General features: G+C 58.9%; 1 protein-coding gene across 3 annotated transcripts in view; it reads right to left on the reverse strand.

Annotated features, from left to right (window-relative positions):
• The window catches only part of PITPNM3 (PITPNM family member 3), a 101,899-nt gene that overhangs the window by 3,256 nt on the left and 81,750 nt on the right, over nt 1–16,893 (reverse strand). For all 3 annotated transcript variants that reach the window (XM_058676608.1, XM_004594871.2, XM_058676607.1), the window contains exons 7-18: nt 15,129–15,318; nt 14,526–14,648; nt 14,181–14,365; nt 11,870–12,042; nt 10,472–10,642; nt 9,413–9,607; nt 9,031–9,179; nt 7,758–7,874; nt 4,886–5,002; nt 4,504–4,652; nt 4,115–4,264; nt 1,634–1,817 (exon numbers count right to left, since the gene is read on the reverse strand). In XM_058676608.1, coding sequence (XP_058532591.1) covers nt 1,634–1,817; nt 4,115–4,264; nt 4,504–4,652; nt 4,886–5,002; nt 7,758–7,874; nt 9,031–9,179; nt 9,413–9,607; nt 10,472–10,642; nt 11,870–12,042; nt 14,181–14,365; nt 14,526–14,648; nt 15,129–15,318 — 1,903 coding nt within the window. The remainder of the gene's footprint in view (nt 1–1,633; nt 1,818–4,114; nt 4,265–4,503; nt 4,653–4,885; nt 5,003–7,757; nt 7,875–9,030; nt 9,180–9,412; nt 9,608–10,471; nt 10,643–11,869; nt 12,043–14,180; nt 14,366–14,525; nt 14,649–15,128; nt 15,319–16,893) is intronic.

Genomic DNA, 16,893 nt, shown 5'->3' on the forward strand with positions numbered 1-16,893 from the left:
GCCATCACAGAACCCCTCCAAACCAGGGGCCACCCTCTCTGCTCTTTGACCCCCTTTTGTTTTTCAGGGCTGTCCAGCAGCCACCCAGCCTTTAGTGGGCAGAGTTTGCCATACCCATCTCGGCTTAAGGACAACACCAAATTGAAGCCCTCTCCTCTGCTCCTGCCCCTCCGATAGCTTCTCCTGCAGCTCTTGGGGCCCTGGGCAGCCTCCCCTCCCCTAGGGCCGTTGGCACCCCAGATCTCACCTAGGACCCCATTGGCCCCAGTGTGCCCTCAGCTGAACTCGTTCTCCTGCAGCCTGGGCTTCCTCCTGTGGCTCCTCTGCGCTCTTCAGTCGCCCACTGATGGACTCATCCTGCTGACACCTATCGAGTGCCTTCCACGTGCATCATCGGCCCGCATTCCAGGATATGCTGGTGAGCAGCCACAGCCTGTCTCCATGGAGATCGCGGCCAGGAAAAGAGCTCCCCCATCCTCCTGGTCTCCCAGCACAGACAGGCGAACACCGGTGCCCTTCATCCCCAATACCCGGATGGCATCGTGGCCTGGCAACTCCACCTCAAGCCTCGCATGCCCATTCATCCCTTTTTTTCACCTGGTGGTGGTTGCCTGGCTTCTGGGCTTTCTGTCCCTTGCTTAGGTGACTGCCTCCTGCCTGGCCTCGCTTGTTGCCGTGGTCCATGCAGCCACCAGAAGGCCCCCAAATCAGACCTGGCTGTCCACCAGCATCCAGCTCCCCTGCTGCTTCCCTGTCACCCTCAGCTCTTGGTCCCCTCTGGGTTCCTCTGTAGACTTCCATGGCCTCCACTTCCACTTAGGCCAGGTCCGACTCTGCCATCCCAGGTGGGTGCAACTGTCCAAGAATGTCCCTACTCTTTGCTGCCCCTGTACCTTTGCACACCCCGCCCAGCAACTCCCTGATAACCTCACACTCAGGCCCCAGTCTCCGCTTCAAAGTTGCCACCTCTGAGAAGCCTTCCCTGGCCTCCCCCCTCTGTTTGCCAACAGGACCCTTTGCAACCACACACCAGTAATTGTCAGATTAGCTGGAGGATTGGCAGCCATCCTCCATGCAAGGCCAGACAGTAAACACTGCCGGCTTGGCACCATCACAGCTACTCAGCTCTCCCGCTGTGGAGCAGGGCGACCACAGACAATACATCGGCAGATGAGCTTGGCTGGGTTCCAACAAAACTTTTATTTATGGACGCAGGGTTTGGATCTCGTTTGATTTTCACACATCATGAAACAGTCTTCCGATCCATTTCCACCCAACCACTTGAAAGCGTAAAAAACCATTCTTAGCTTGGAAGTCACATTAAAAATAAATACATGAAAATAGGCTTGGGGGCCGGATTTAGCCATAGTTTGTTGGGCCCTGCTCCAGGATCAGCGAGAGAAAAAAAAATCTCTGCACGTGGCGCTTGCCCAGCACCCTTCTGGAAGTTTCCACAGGTGCTGGTCACAGGCCCAGCCCTGAATAAAGAACACAGCAAAGCATACACTCAGAGGTGTTGGAACGTGGACATCTGGCCACAAAGACAATAACTCCTACCTCGCACCCAGTGAGATCTGCCCTTCCCGGCTCAGCCCAAGGGGCCAAGGATCGCCTCCCTGGAGGCGGCACTCACCTCCTGCATGAGGTTACGCAGGAAGATGGCCTTCTGCCGCAGCGGGTCATGCACCAGCCCGTCGGAGAAGAAGATCATGCCCTGCGGGAAGTTGTGCTGGGACAGCCACGACACCACTCGCTGCTTTTGCATGTCCGGCCGTCCCGTGATGTAAAGGATCATGTAGCCCAGGTCCTGCCAGTGCCTGGGTGAGACGGGGGTGGAGGGTCCAGCCCTGACCAGTGCAGACCACGGGCTGCCCAGCTGCCTGGCTGCCTATCCACTTTCCTCACGCCCCCATGCCCCTTGTCCTCCGACACCTGGCCGTCCCATTCCTCTCACCACCATCACTCAAGTTCCTAGAGTGGGACACAGCCCACCCAGAGTCCTCCCCTTTCCCTCTGCCCTCCTTCCCTCCCCTCTTCTCTCTTCCTCCAAAGAGCAGCCTTAAGTTCCCCCAGGACAGATCTCAACTCCAACTTTCTCATTTTATCTCATTAAAACAAAACAAAACATACAACAACAACAATAAAAAAAAAGGTTATGTGTATTTGAAAAGCAGAAAGAAACATGCTGATAGGTCTTTCATCTACCTGATCACTCGTCAGAGGCCTGCAACAGCCAGGGCTGGGCCTGGCCAAAGCCAGGAACCCCGGACTCAACCAAGGTCTTCCCTGTGAGTGGCAGGGACCCACACAGGGAGCCTCCACTGCTGCCTCGTGGGGTCTGCCATGGCAGGAAGCTGGACTCGGAAGCCAGGCCAGAACTCCACCCACTCCGAATGGGATCTTAACTATAGCCCCACTTATCCCTGGTGGAGGCCCCATCTCTGCTGGGCCACTTGAGTCCTCCCAGGTAGCCTGCTGGTTTCTAGCTCTGCTGCTCCAGTCCAGCCTGAACTCCTGCAGCCTGGGGGCAGATTACGTACTTTGCGCCCACCCAGGATTTGTTTCCCCATCTGTAAAATGGGAATAACAGGAAGTAGCCCACGGGAAGGTAAAGAACTGCCATTGGATGCTTACTACAGGAGGCTTCAGAGCGATCCTTCCTGCAGTTCCCATGGCGATGGCTATACGCTGTAACCGGACCCTCTGCCTGGAAGCAGCCCTGGCTCCCCAGTGCTCCGCTCTTCACTCTGCTGCCCTCAGCCCTTGTGACTTGGAGCTGCTCGGCCCACACAAGGTTGCATTCCTGCCCCATGCTCTTCTGCTGCAGGCCCTTCCACTATGCAATCTCTGTGGCTCCGCCTCCTTCTAGTCACATTCCTCACCCCCCCGCCCCCGCCCCCAGGAAGCCTTCCCTGTGTCCCAAGTGGAATCAGCCCATTTTCTCAGAGCTCTCTCAGCACTGAATTCATAACAAGGTGTCAAAAGAGGGCCAGTGCTGTGGCACAGTGGGTTAAGCCACCTGCAACATCGACATCCCATATGGACTGGTTTGTCCTGGCTATGTCATTTCTGACCCAGTTCCCTGCTAATGTGCCCCCAGAAAGCTGTGGGGGATAGCTCAAGTGCTTGGGATCCTGCACCTACGTCAGAGACTTGGAGGAAACCCCTAGCTCCGGCCCTGCCCTCCCTGGCCATTGCAGCATTTGAGATAGGGGGCGGGAGGGAAAGGGAGGGGAAGGATTGGTGAACCAGCAAATAGAATATATTTCTCTATGTTCCCCTCACGTTCTATAATTCCAACCTTTAAATACATAAATAAATTCTTTAAAACAAAGCTGCCAAATGAACTGAGACCTGTCTGGCACTCGCCACCAACATGCTGCCAGGGATTGAGGGTTCCTAAGTCTGGACAGGAGCAGAGAGGTCAGGGGAGGTCTCGGGGAAGCACACGGTGTGCTCCAGCCCTGTGGGGATTCCGGCCAGCAGTTAGGTGGGCCCTGGGACCTGTGCTTACAGCAAGCAGCTCTTGAGGCCTGCCAAGCTTTGGAGAGCTCTGCAGGGGCCCCAGGAGCCCTGGATGGAAGGACGGGGGGGGGGGGGGGGCCTCCCCTCCCTGGGAGAGGCTTGTTGTCATGGGAACGAATGACCCAATCCCACAAGAGGGAGGCTGGCCAGGGTCACTCCCTCAGAGCCAGTGGGTGTCATCAGTCAGGCCAGTGTTCTGTCCCTCAAAGTGATCACTGTCACTAACCTGAAGGAAAGCAGGGCCCAGCCCCAGCCCCTCAAGAACTTCAGGGGCCTGGTTTGCATCCACCTGGGGTTCGAGCACCTGTAATGCTACCTTACAGTTTCTCATGCCCACGGCGTGCTTTCCTACTAGACCTCTAAAACAGGAAAACGGAGGCATGAGTGGGGAAGAGGCAGGGTGGGAGGGGCGGGAGGAGGAGAAACGAACAGGCAAGCCGAGGTCTAGGAAGCGGGGAGAGCTGCCCAGGGACCCTCAGTAAAGTGGATCCTGGAGGTGGAACAGGACTTGCCAGCTCCTGTCCGAGACCAACACTGGAGGAAATGGGAGATGGCAGAACTGCCCCTGCCCCGGGGAGACAGCACTCACCGAACTACATCCACTGCCCCTGGCCGGACCTTGGGGTCACTGCCCATGATGGACACGCTGGCTGCGAAGGACCCGTCGATGCTGAACACCACACACTCCATGTCGCGGGGCAGCACCGTGAGGTAGCTCATGGCACAGGTCTGGTCGCCCCTGCAAGAAGACCCCCACCGTCCCCGCCTATGGTCAGAGCTCAGCCGGAGCCAGACTTGGGTGGTCCCAGGAGCCACCACTATGGGTGACTTCTGTCTTCCTCTCAATGCAGATGGGGATGGAGACCCAGAGAGCCCGAGGACCACATGTACTGCGGGGCTTGGTTGGCAGCTGCCATGGGAGCAGGAGAAGCTAGCATGAGCACATTCCCTCAACCTTCCCACCCTGACGGGTCTAACCTGACGACCATCTTCACAGGGTACACGCCGACCCCCAGGCGCCGGGGCCGCGGCACACTGTATGTGATCCGCCCACTGCTGTTGGTGATCTCCGTGTCCAGGTGCACCCAGCGGCCTGAGGAAGGCTCTGCCATCACCAGAATGTCCACCTGCAGGCAGGGGGCTCCGTGAGGGCAGAGGGGCAGCAGACCAGGGAGCAGAGGTTTCTGTGTGTGGCCCATCCTGTTACCACCCCCCCGCCCCCGCCCCAACTTGCTCTCATCCCCGCAGCCACACAGACTTCTTGTCCCCACCCAGATGCTCCGAGCTCGTCCCTCGCCCTGCTGGTCCTGCCTGAAGCCCCCATCCCTTGAGGCTCATGCAGATTCCCCGACCCCTGTACCTTCTCCCCTGTCAGAGCCACCATGTCCAGAGGCCCGTACATGAACCGCCCCACCAGGACCTGGGGGCCGTCTTCGGCAGCAATCACGTCATTGGCCCGGTGGTTGGCAGTGACATTCTGGAAGGGCAGAAAGATACCGGCTCTGCTTTGACAAGGACAGCTTGACCTCAGTTTATCACTAAAGCCCTTTTCTTTTTCTTTTCTTTTTTTAAGCTGCACTCATTTATTTGAAAGGCAGCGTGATAGGGAGAGGGACCTTCCATCTGCTAGTTCACTCCCCAAATGCCCACAACAGCCGGGTCCGGGCTAGGCCACAGTCAGGAGTCCAGCACTCCACCCTGGTCGCTCCTGTGGATGCAGGGGCCCACGCACTTGGGGGCCAGCCTCCACTGCCTTGCAAGGCCTACGCAGGGATCAGGAGCAGAGCAGCCAGAACACAAACTGGAGCCCATATGGGATGTCAGGGCCACAGGGACAAGATCAGCCTGCTACACCACGGCACTGGCCCCAAATTTGCGGTTTATTTTTTTTTTCCTGGGGGTAGAAGTGGGAAAACTCAAATGCACAGGAGCAGGGAGAATAGCTCAAAGGAAGGCTCCTGCACCTGACACCTACTCCACATCACTGACCAGTCCAGTTCCTCCCCAGCCCTACCCCTTCTGACCCTAGCCCCACCTCTACACCCACTCAACCTTAGCCCCTCCCCCAGTGCCTCCCCACGGACAGCCCTAGCCCCCCTCCCTGGCCCTAACCCCTCCTCCAGTCCCACACCCAGCCTCTCCACTGGCCTTAGCCCCTCCGCCACCCCCACTCAAACCTAGCCACTCCTCCAGCACCCCCCAGCCCTAGCCCCCCTCCCTGGCTCTAGCCCCTCCTCCAGCACCCCTCCCCCAGCTCTAGACTCCTGTCTGGCCCTAGCTCCTCCTCCAGCCCCACACCCCGCCTTAGACTCTCCCCCACCCCACCCCCACTCAACCCTAGCCTCTCCGCCAGCATGGTTCCCTCTGGAGTAGCCCAGGACCTGGCTTGCATGGCTGCATCCCCACTCTCCTGCCACTTCATTTCATTCCACAGCTCCACATCCTGCCCATCACAGCCAGCCTGAGACCAGAGTTCCTTATCTCAGACCCACCCTTTAGAGCCTTTCCCATGCCACGCCACCCCAGCCTGGGCCCTGCTGGCTCCATCCCAGCCCCCGACCCTCACAAGGCAGGACAGTACGAGTCAAAGCCAGAGCCAGAGCCTGATGGAGAGGGTGCAAATCCCGAGCTCAGTGAGCCTAGCCTGGCCTGAGCTACTCCTTCAGGTTCCCCTCAGCTGCCAGCCTCCTGCAGCTGCCGGGCCATGTTCCGCAGGGCCTCCAGGCCTCTGCTCAGGGTGCGCCCTGCCCCTGATGTGCCAGCATTGGCCTCTGCACCCACAGTGCAGCCCACCCATGGGACCAGACTCAACTTCAGCTGTTTTTTCAGCTCCCATAACTGAGAGCAACCTGTGGGGGGCACACAGGTGCCCCTGCAGGTGCACTGGGCCAGAAAGGGGAAGTGAGCTCATGAGATGTTCACCATCACCAGTCATCAGGGCAAGGCCAATCAAAACCATCATTAAGATGTCAACAATCAGGGAGGTGGGCAATGCTGCCAGACCCACTCCTCCCCCACCACGCCTGGCAGGAGAACAAAACAGCATGGCTGTTGCAAAACACGACCTAGCAGTTCCTTGGGTAATCAGATATACTGCTACCACCTACTCCAGTAATCCCACTCTCAGGGACGAGACAGGGAGACATGAAAACACCCAACTTCAAATACTCTTGCACACACAGCCCCACAGAGGGGCAACCACCAGCTGATGAGTGGATAAACACAGTGTAGGGTGGTCACGTGGTAGAGCATGATTTGGTCACTGTTGGACATCTCTTGGACACACCATGCTGAGTGAAGGACACCAGTTCCAAAGATGCAGGCCAAGTGCATGTGTGGACATAGAAGGTCTAGAATAGGTCAGTGTATGGGAGACAGAAGGCAGACGGTTGGCAGCTTAGAAGCAGTCCAGGGGGTGCGTTGTAGAGAGGGGGAGATGAGCGAGTAGGTGGTGGCAGAAGAGCCTAGAGTCCCTTTCTGGAGGTAATGAAAACATTCTGACATAGGGCACAGTGAAGACTGCCCCACGTGTGAGCAGAACACTTTTGCCCGGATGAGCTAACTGCACCATGTGAATCGAGCTCAGGGAAAGTGTTTACCCAAAGAACTGACTCAGTAAGCACTGCTGGCCATCCACCTTTTAGGGCTGTCCCTAGCGTCTGACCTGCCTACCAGAAAGAAGCAACCCCCACTCCCCGGCCGCAGCCGGGGGCTGTGCGTATACGTTCACCGCCCCAGTCCCACACAGACAGACTGAAACGTGGTGTGTGCTGATGGCAGTTTGCAAAGTGAATGAGCGGATCCACGCATCCAGGACGCCCAGGCATCCTTCCATAACCAAGGCCCTGAGTCCTGCCCTGCTGATCCTCCATTCCTGCCTGTCTTTGGTGTCACATCCGGCCACACTTCATACTAATCAGATGGAGAGTCCCATGGCTGGGACTGTGGCCATGGCCGCAGCCAGGACTATTGCTGACTCCAGCCCACATCCCAGAAGCCTGGCCTGTAGCCATGGTTCTGTGACTGGCACCTCTTCCTCATTCCCCCTCTCTCCCACCGCCTCCTTAGCCCTACCTGGAGGGTTCCCCTGCAGAGCCAGGCACCAGACCAACTCACACCCTCTGCAGGCAGTGCCTGTGCGATGTGGGGCTCTGACAGAGGCAAGTCCAAGGCCTTCTGTGCCACGAGGCAGCCCTGGCCCCTGCATGTACGTACCCCCAGCATGTACATACCCGCAGCTTGACCTGAGTCCGTTTGCGAAGCCACTTCTCCCTGGGGTTGGCTGGGCTCAGGGCGGCGGAGTCCAGGCCAGCACTCTCCTTGACACCCACACTCTCGTAGCGCATCACCTGGCCAGCAGAGTGAACAGAACCCTGCATCAGGTGTTCAGAACCCTCAGCTTCTGACGGTCCACCAGAGCCCCGGGTCTCTGGCCAAGGAGGACCTGCCCACAGCCTCCTCCTCTCCCAGTCTAGAACCTTCAGGAGACTGGGGGACTCCAGGACCCATTTCCCTGCCGCCCATCCTGACAGCTGGGCTAGGGTACTCTCCCAGGTGGCTCTGCTCTTGGGGGCAGCCTCTGTCCTCCAGGCCTGAACCCAACAGCTACTTGCATATGCGCCACCTCCCTCCTTTGGGGCAGATGATCCCTGTGGTGCTGGCTGCAGTCCTGGTCCCAGCCCCTCTTCCCCTCAGCAGCGTTGACCAGACTCTAAGCCGCAGCATCGCCCCCTCTAACACCACTCAGATCCCAGTGCTTCTCCTGCACCCACGACCCTCAGTGCTCCCTAAGAGCTGTTTCTCTTCTACTGCCTCGCCTGCCTCCCCTCCCCTCCCTGTCCCTTCCTTCTAGCTTCTGAGTTCACTGCTGCCTTCCACTGTACCCAGCTCCTGCCAGTCCTCCCTGGGTCTCCCCTGACCTTGAGGGGTCCTCGTCCTCCTCTGGGGGTGGCCCCTCCTCCAGGACCCACCCTGAGCTTCTGTACCTTCAGCAATCCCCTTGGGCGGGCAACTACCGCTGGTCTTGGATATCGTCCAAGCCCTTTTATCCCTCACTCCACCGTCTTCCCTGTGTTCCAGACTCAACTCCTAAATGGGTACCCAGGACCTGATTTCCCCTCCTCTCTGTCCCACCCTGCTCCCCCTACTCCCAGAAAGATAGTTTGTTGGGCTCCCCCACCCCTCACTGCTTCCCATGAGGACTGATGCCAAGCTGCCTTCTGACCCCACGGCAGCCCCCACCCCCAGTGTGCAAGTCCACATCATGACCTCCAAGCCGGGTTCTATGTGAAACACCGGGACCTGCGATTTCTGCTCTGTGTTCTAGAAGGTACCGTGGGGTTAGCTCTGTTCATTGTACACCCCTGTCTCTGATCATGGCACCCCCTGTTCAAGAGCTCCCCACACTCTTGCGATAAAGTGCTAAAGATGGCCCACCATGTGAGCCTCTCCTCAGCATGGGGCAGGGCGTACCCTGCCAGGGGTAGGGCCTGTGGGCAGATGTACCTGACGCAGGATGAAGGCCACCACATCGCTGGATTCCCAGTAGCTGGCATGGAAGAGATGCGGCAGGGCCACGGTGGGAAAGGCGGTGAGGACATCTGGGCAGTACAGCGCGTAGTCGATCCTCTTGGCGCCCCACCACGTGGCCGTGACTGCAGGGCCAGAGGGAGGTGAGGACAGAGCTTGGCACGGGCGTGTGCTGCTTGGGGCTTGTGGCAGCCGGGGCACCCAATTGCAGGTTAGGGTTAGCCATCATCCCCCACCCAAGACAAGTGTGTCCCCTCGGGGCATCTGGCCCCTCCAATGCCTTGTGTTCAGTAGCCTGATCCCAGGAGAAGCCCCTCTCCCTCACAGGCAGGCAGGGCCCCAAAAGGACCTCACTCACTGCGGGCGGCACCCACTGGTGCCAGGCTGTCAGAGGACTCGGAGCCGTCACTGTGGGAGCTGCCCTCGCTCAGCCGTCTTCCGGGGCGCTGGAACCGCGGGGCCGGAGGTGGCGAGGCTGGGGCATCCAGGATCGGCGGGCCATCCTGTGAGCTGCCCTCCAGGAAGAGGGGGCTGTGGGTGTGCAGGGCGTCAGCTGGAGGGGGAATTGCAAGGTCAGGGCACAGGGCAGGGCCCCAGCAGAACTGAGCAGGAGCCAGCCCTGGGCTGTTGAGTCACCTGCTTTTATACTTCCCCCAAGCTGTGAGCTACGCAGGTGGGGGCCGTGGTGGGGAGGGGGCCTCACTGACACCCCATCCCCGCAGAGATACCCGGAGAGACTGTGAGATTGCCAAGGTCACCGGGCACACAACCCGCAGAACTGTGGCTGAGCTGGAAGGAATGAAGACCCCAGTTCTGGTGAATGGAGCCAATGGAAGAGGTGCTCTGCAGCTACAGGGTCCCCTGACACAAGTTAGAATGGTGAGGGGACATTGACAGCTTAGTCTGCCCATTAGAGCTCCCCTGAAGTCTCGGTTGAAAAGTGGGGTGAACGAGCCCCATACCCAGCATCCCCCTGCTGTTGGCCCAAGCCTCCGAGCCAGCCAGCTTCCCTCTTCTTCACCGGGACATGTGACCAAGCTCTGCTCTCCAAACCCCCAACCATCCAGAATGGGCCCCTCCTTGGTAACCCTCCCAGCCCATTCCTGGTTCATCCACTGGCCCTGCCCCAGAGCTCACTGCCCTGGCCCCTGCTGCACCCTCCATTCCCAGCTCTTCTCCAACTATCCAAATACACGTCCCCTGCCCACACTCTGGTCAAAGGCCACCTCTTCCACAAAGCCCACCAGGTTGGCACACTCCCTTCCATGCCTCCTCCATGGCTGTAAGGCTGGGCACTAAGGAGTAGCACCGGGTACTGTGTGTCCCTTAGCTGGCAGCTTGGAGAGATTCAGAGAGGTCCAGACTGGGAATGCCACCCTGCTGGCCCCCATCCCTCGCACCTGCCCCCAGGACCTACCAAGGAGGAGAGACTGTCCGTCACCCAGGGGGAACCTCTGGTAGCGTGGCACGCTGACGGGAGGCACCAGGTGGAACTTGGGCTCCAGCAGCGGCTCCAGCCGTGAAGCCGAGGGGTCTGCGCAGTGAAAGAAGCTGTAGACCTGGCCGCAGGCAGGACGCACCTGGAAACCTGGAGGGTGAGTGGGCGAGTTTCCGTCAGGCATCTGCCCCTCCCCAGGGCGCGAGAAAGCTCCTGGGATTGCTGTGGGTAGCCCATGCATTCACTCAAGAACTTCCCATGGCTCCCTACTACCAGCAGGAACCAAGGCCAAAGTTCTACTGGCCATCCAAGGCCTGGGAGAATGGCTGGTACAGGACCTGGGCTCTGCCTGCCCCAGACCCTGACTGTCCATCAGAGACCTCCCCCCCGTGCAGCCTATGCCAAGCTCCTCGCCCCTGAGCTCCCAGCTCCAATGCCCCAGGCAGGCTGGCTGCTTTCCGTTAGCTGGGTCCTCCTCCAGGTATCCCTCCCTCTACCATCACCACTGATCAAACTTCTTTCAGTTCTTCCAGCTTTCCATCTGCTCACACCTGTTCTGGGAAGCTCAGGTGGTTTCAGCCAGCAGGGTCCGTGCCCCCTCCCTCAGCTCCCCACTCCAACCCCAGCCCCAAGAAACTCCTATACTTAGCACTCAGGCACGATACTGCTCTCACTGGCCAGCAGGTGTCTCCACTGAGGCCTCCATCCTGCAACCGGCCAAAGAGCCTGCCTGTCCTTCCAGGTCAGGGGCCTGATGGTCCAGCATGCAGGCTGGTCCAGCCTGAGGCTCCAAGGCAGCACCAAACGCAGCTGCGGATTCTAACTTTGCTCCTTCATCCCAACTGTACCCCTCCCCCTATATTTGCCATGTTGGTAAGCCTTGGGGCAAAAGCATGGATCCACTGATGCCCCAAGGGCCCTGGGCCCTAAGCGGCTGCTGGACCCTCTGCTGGCACACACCAGGAGAAAACCTGTGAGGCTCAGGTGACATACAGAACCAAGACACTTGGGGTGGGCTTGAGGACAAGCAGGGTCACCTATGGGAAGCAGAGGTGGGGTACAACAGGGTGTTTGTGGCTTCTCTTCTGTGGGGAGCATGGCTGTTGAGCAGGGGCATGGACCAGATAATGTGAAACCCACCAGAAGCTGCCTCACCTTCACCCCACCTGGAGAAACGTCCTCCTCCCTCCCCTTTCTCTATTTCCCACTCGCCCACCCCTCTCCGTTTATCCTCAGCCCCCCATTGACCTCCATTCCCCACCAGCCCCATTTCAGGTCCCTGACTTGGTGGCCCTGTGATGGTGATAGTGATGGTGATGACATCCCAGACCCCTCCCCAGACTGGCAGGGGAGGGTGTGGGAGGAGCACATGCTCACCGTCCAACCCGGGCAGCACCGTCCTCCGCATGGCCAGGACCAGGCCCAGGGGCGAGCCGAACAGGAAGAAGTCAGACACGTCAAAGTCGAAGCGGCCCAGGCTGACCTCGGGCAGCAGGGGCCCCCGGGGGGCTGGGAGCTCGGCCTCATCCTTCAGCACGCTGGAGTGGATGCTGTGGGAGGAGAGGCCAGGCTGGCGGTCAGAGAGGGAAAGCCCGGTGCTCCCTCCCAGGGATGGGGCTCGGACGCAGAGCCCAGGAGTGCAAGCCAGTGACCGTCTCAGTGGTGGCTACCCAGGCCCAGCTAAGAGCCAGCACGCTCTTCCTACACAGGGCCAGCGAGGAAATACGTCAGCCTGTGTGGGGTCCATGCTGTGTCTGCTACATCACCTTAAGCTCTTAAGCTGCTGAGATAACACTTGCACACTGTCACACTGAACAACTTTATTTGCAATTTTTTTTTTTTTAAGGCTGAGTCCAAGAGTTCCCCACCTCCCCTGGCGGGCCTGCTGGTTTGGTGTTAGCATTGCTGCCCACTCTTTCACTGGCTGCTGGAGCAGCTCCACCTGACCAAGCTGCAGCCCAGTTGGACGGTGCCAGCTCAGCCAGGTTTGGGGTTTGCTGGCCACCCTCAGACACCGAGGCTGACAGCTTGGTCTACCTCCGCCCCCTGGCAGGTGCAACAGAACTCTCATAGGGAATGACAAGAGATGCACATGGGAGTGGGAGTCCAGCCAATCCCTTCCCAGATGCCCACTGCTCCAACAGGAGCCCAGAGCGGGCGCTGAGACTCTTGGGAGCCTCCCTGACCTTCCAGCGGACTGAGGTACAGCGCCAAGCTGCCAGTGTGACAGTGAAGGCACATGACACAGCTGTCAGTGGACCGAAAGACGAAAGCAATGCAACAACACTCGAGTAGGAAAATTCTAGAAGCCACCTGGGCAGAAGTGAGCAAGCCCGCTGCAGGTGGAGGGCCTCCTCCCATCTTCCCACCTGCCTGCCACAGCGGCAGCGCTTCACAGTGAGGATGCAGAATTTGGTGCTGGACAACACGTCCCACGTCCGGTGCAGGCCCCACATATGCACAAACCACCTCATTGCCAGAGAAACGGCCATCTGGCCCTGTACCAATGGAAGAGCCTTCACGCAGGCTGGGCCAGCTCACTGAATCCTTTTCTTCCCCACCCCTCAGTTAGGGTGGGACTGCTCTCAAGGACTTTTCAAGGATGAAGCAGAAATGTCAAGAGCTTTCAGCTTGGCAGGCAGCTGCCTGGGTGAAGGGTAACCCATGAGAAGAACTTCATGCGTCAGCACGTTGAAATATGCAAGACCTTTGATCCATTTAGTCATTCTGCTTCCAGGAGTCCATTGGAGGGGAACAAAACTGCCTCTACAGGTGGGAGGATATGATCCAAGACCCTCTCTGTGCAGGTTTCTGACACAGCAACAAGAGTACTTTCTGCCTTCCCTTTGGCACACATGAATTGCTGGCATCACTCCCCTGTGTTTTGGGGCCACTCTGACGCAAACATAAGCCCTGTGACATGGGTGGATCCTGCAGTCGAATCCTTCTCAGCGACTCATGGGAGCAGGTCGTGGGTCCGGTGCAGATACACTGGACAAAGGGATGGTTCACATTCCCGGAAGGATGGATGGAGTGGTATAACACGAGATTCCCTCGCTCACCTCAGAATAGCATGCACTTGGAAACCCAGGAATTGGGACAGCCATTACAGTGCTAGCACGTTAAGCCACCGCCTGTGATGTTGGCATCCCATATGGGCACTGGTTTGACTTCTGGCTGCTCCACTTCCCACCTCAGCTCTTTGCTAAGATGCCTGGAAAAGCTTCAGTTCACTTAACCCACGTGGACTGACAGGAGTCTTCTGTAAACCTAAAGGATGCCCAGTCCAGGAAAGGACCCACCTATACACACACAAAAGTGTGTTGTGTAGAAGTTACCAAGCCAGGGGCGCAGTGAAAGTTGGTCTTGGGTGCTTTGGCACAAGCCCGGCATCGTGAGAGGCGGGGAGGTAAGGAATGAGAAGCTCACACCTGGGGTGGCTCCCGACCACGCCCCCTCTGTGATCTCACAGCCATGGGATCGATCACAGAATAGGAGGCAGAGGTGCAGACTTCCTGCAAGCCAGGGCACAGATTCCCAGGGCTCCGTGCAGGACAGGTGGCCTTGGTCTACAGCACACACACACACACCCTCCGCGTAAGGATCTGGGACAACATGGCCTGGACGTCTCTATTCCCCCAGGACCCTTGAATGGATGGAAGGGAGGCCAGGCACCGGGAGCAGTCACCTTGACAGGAAGGCATGATGCTGGGTGACAGCTTCGCAGTCATAGGTGGAGGAGTCGCTCTGTTTCCGCGGCAATGGCCTGCGGGGCTCGGTGGCCTCAGCCCCGCTGGAGAGGTCGATGTTGCTTTTGCTGCGCCGCTTGCTGTCGGCCAGGCTGCAGTCCTCCTCCACCACACCCGGGGTGTCCTGGGGCCAGAGAGACCGAGCACGGCCAGTAGTTAGTGAAACCCCCCATGCCCAGGCTCACACCAGCCCCTGCCTCCTGCCATGGGGCACATGGAAGCCGGGATGTGTCACAGACCCACCCCACCCCACTCCCTGTCCTGCTCCCAACCCCCCACAGTACCTGTGAGCTGCTGATGCTCCCCTTGCGGCTGACACTGCCTGGGCTGTCCCCCGAGGGCCCTGCACTGTAGCAGATGGCATCGAAGGCCAGGAGGCCGCCCACACAGTCCCCGATGAGACACACCTAGAGGAGGCAGAGCTGGGGCTACAGGTCTGTCCCACTCCCACTCCACACACACACACACACACACACACACACTCTGATCCCCCGATCCCCACACCCAACCAGAGCAGAGGTCACCCATCCAATCAGAAGCCCAGGAAGAACCTGTCCTGGGAGAGGCACCAAGAAAGCTCATGTGAGGTCAAAGGTCAGCTTAGGACAGCATCCTCCCCTACCATCGGTGGGAGGCAGCCTAAGAACAGGGATCCAGACCAAGCCAGGAACCAGCATAGGCCTGGGATCGGGGGGGTGGAAATTCCAATTATTGGCCTTAGTTTTTCTATCTGTAAAATGAGGGCAGTTCTGAAGAGCTCAAAGGACTCATGCGACCCCAGTGCTATGATTCCAGAAGGTTCTGTGTGGGGTCTTCTTGGCAGACCCCAGCCTCTATCCCTGCAAGGGCTGGGATGGGATGGGAGTTAGGGGAGCAGACTGTCCTACCTGCCCACTGAAGCCAATCCCGTCAGCAGACCTGAGGAACTCAGCATACACCTGGTTGGCTCGTTTGATGACGGTGGCCACGGCGTCCTGGTACTGCGGGGAAGAGATGGCCAGCAGAGGCAGGGCGGCCAGGGGGACATGGTCCTGGCTGTGGCTGAGGCAGCCCTCATCGTGGCTGTAGGGGTTCAGGCTGTGGACAGGAGCCCATGGTCAGCACAGCCCTGGGGCCAGGTCAGTTGGGGGGCAGGATGGCGGTGGTGGTGGTGGTGTTGAGGGCAGGGCACAAGACAGCAACCTGATGGCCAGACATGTGGTCCCTGGCTCCAGGCAGGAGGTGTGTGTGTGTTGTGTGGCACAAGTAGTGGCCACAGGGGACCTGAGGCTGTGTACTGGGTCCCCGGTGTTCACCTCTGGGGTCTCCTGCAACATCTGTGTCCTCTGGCCCTCCTCTACATGACCCTGGCCCTCCTCTACATGACCCCAAGGACACCCTACAAGGACACCCCAAACTATAAGTGGAGGAATCAGCTGAGGAGCCAGGCAGTGAAGATCCAGGTGTCAGGGAGGGGAGGTTATCCTCATGGCAGACTTCCTGGAGGAGGCAGGGTCTGACCCAGGCCTCAAAGAAAGGATGTGTGGAAGATGAGAAAGTGCCAGAGCCTGCAAGGCCCAGGGACTCCCCAGCTGGCCACAGCCCGGAGGCCAGCACCTGTCTGCATGCCCACATCCCCTGTTCAGGGGGCAGGGAGGGGGCAGGGGTCCAGTGCTGCCTCCAGCTTTGCAGAAGACAAGGCTGGGAAGGCATGTCTCCTCACACCCTCAAGACCGGTGCTCTTCTGGACTTGGCAGTGGCCCACCTACTCCTTGCCTTCCCACCAGGAAATTCTAGCCTCCACAGGTGGCTTAGAACCAAGAGCCATGTCCTGCTCCACCCATCCCCTGGGGCATCTGTCCCAGAGGCATTGGGAGCCTGGCTTGTTCCCCTTAGCCCAAATCAAGGGTGGAATTCAGGTTCTGTGGGGACCCTACAGAACCTGGGGGCAGCTGTACAAGTCCCCACCAAGTGTAAGGCTGCCCCACTCCGCCATCCATCATCTCAAAAGAGTGTAAATTGGAGGAAACAGTCTTGACTGTAGCCAGAGAGGGTTTAATTAGCCGGGAACACGCTCCTTCCCAGCAGTGATTACAAGTGATGGATGGCCTGGCTGGGGGCTGCCTGGGGTGCAGTAAGCTTCTAGCCACCATCTCCTCCGGTGGCCCGGCCATCCATCTTCCGGGAGACATGCATGACCCAGCTCTGGGGGTCAGGGCTCCAGGGTGGGGGTGGAGGTGAGAGGGAGTTGGCTAGGAGAAAAAGAGTCCAGAGACGGCTTTTGAACTAGCACTGTGAGGCCTGCAGAGCTGGAGGTGTCCAGCCCCAGGTCGGCTTGCAGATTCCAGGGCTCCTGTCCCCACCCAATGGACCCTCAGGTCTGCACATCTTGGGGCTTGGCAAGAACCCCACCCAGCATCTGGGTCATGAATACCATCCCTCCTCCTTCCTCTGATGGAGGACTGCCCTGGGTGGCGTGGGGAGAGGTGGCGGTGGCCAGCAAACACTGAAACCACTTGGCTGCTGCCCAGTGGAGGCAGAGGGGACTGCACTGAGTTAGGCGGGGAGCTGCCCACACAGCCCAACCTCTGTCCCTGCCAGAGGGGAAGGACAGTGCCCCAAGGACCTCATCCCTAAGCTCCTGGCTTCATGTTTCCCGCTCCAGCAGCGGTT

Source organism: Ochotona princeps, chromosome 17 (genome assembly GCF_030435755.1).
Source record: "Ochotona princeps isolate mOchPri1 chromosome 17, mOchPri1.hap1, whole genome shotgun sequence".
NCBI lineage: Eukaryota > Metazoa > Chordata > Mammalia > Lagomorpha > Ochotonidae > Ochotona > Ochotona princeps.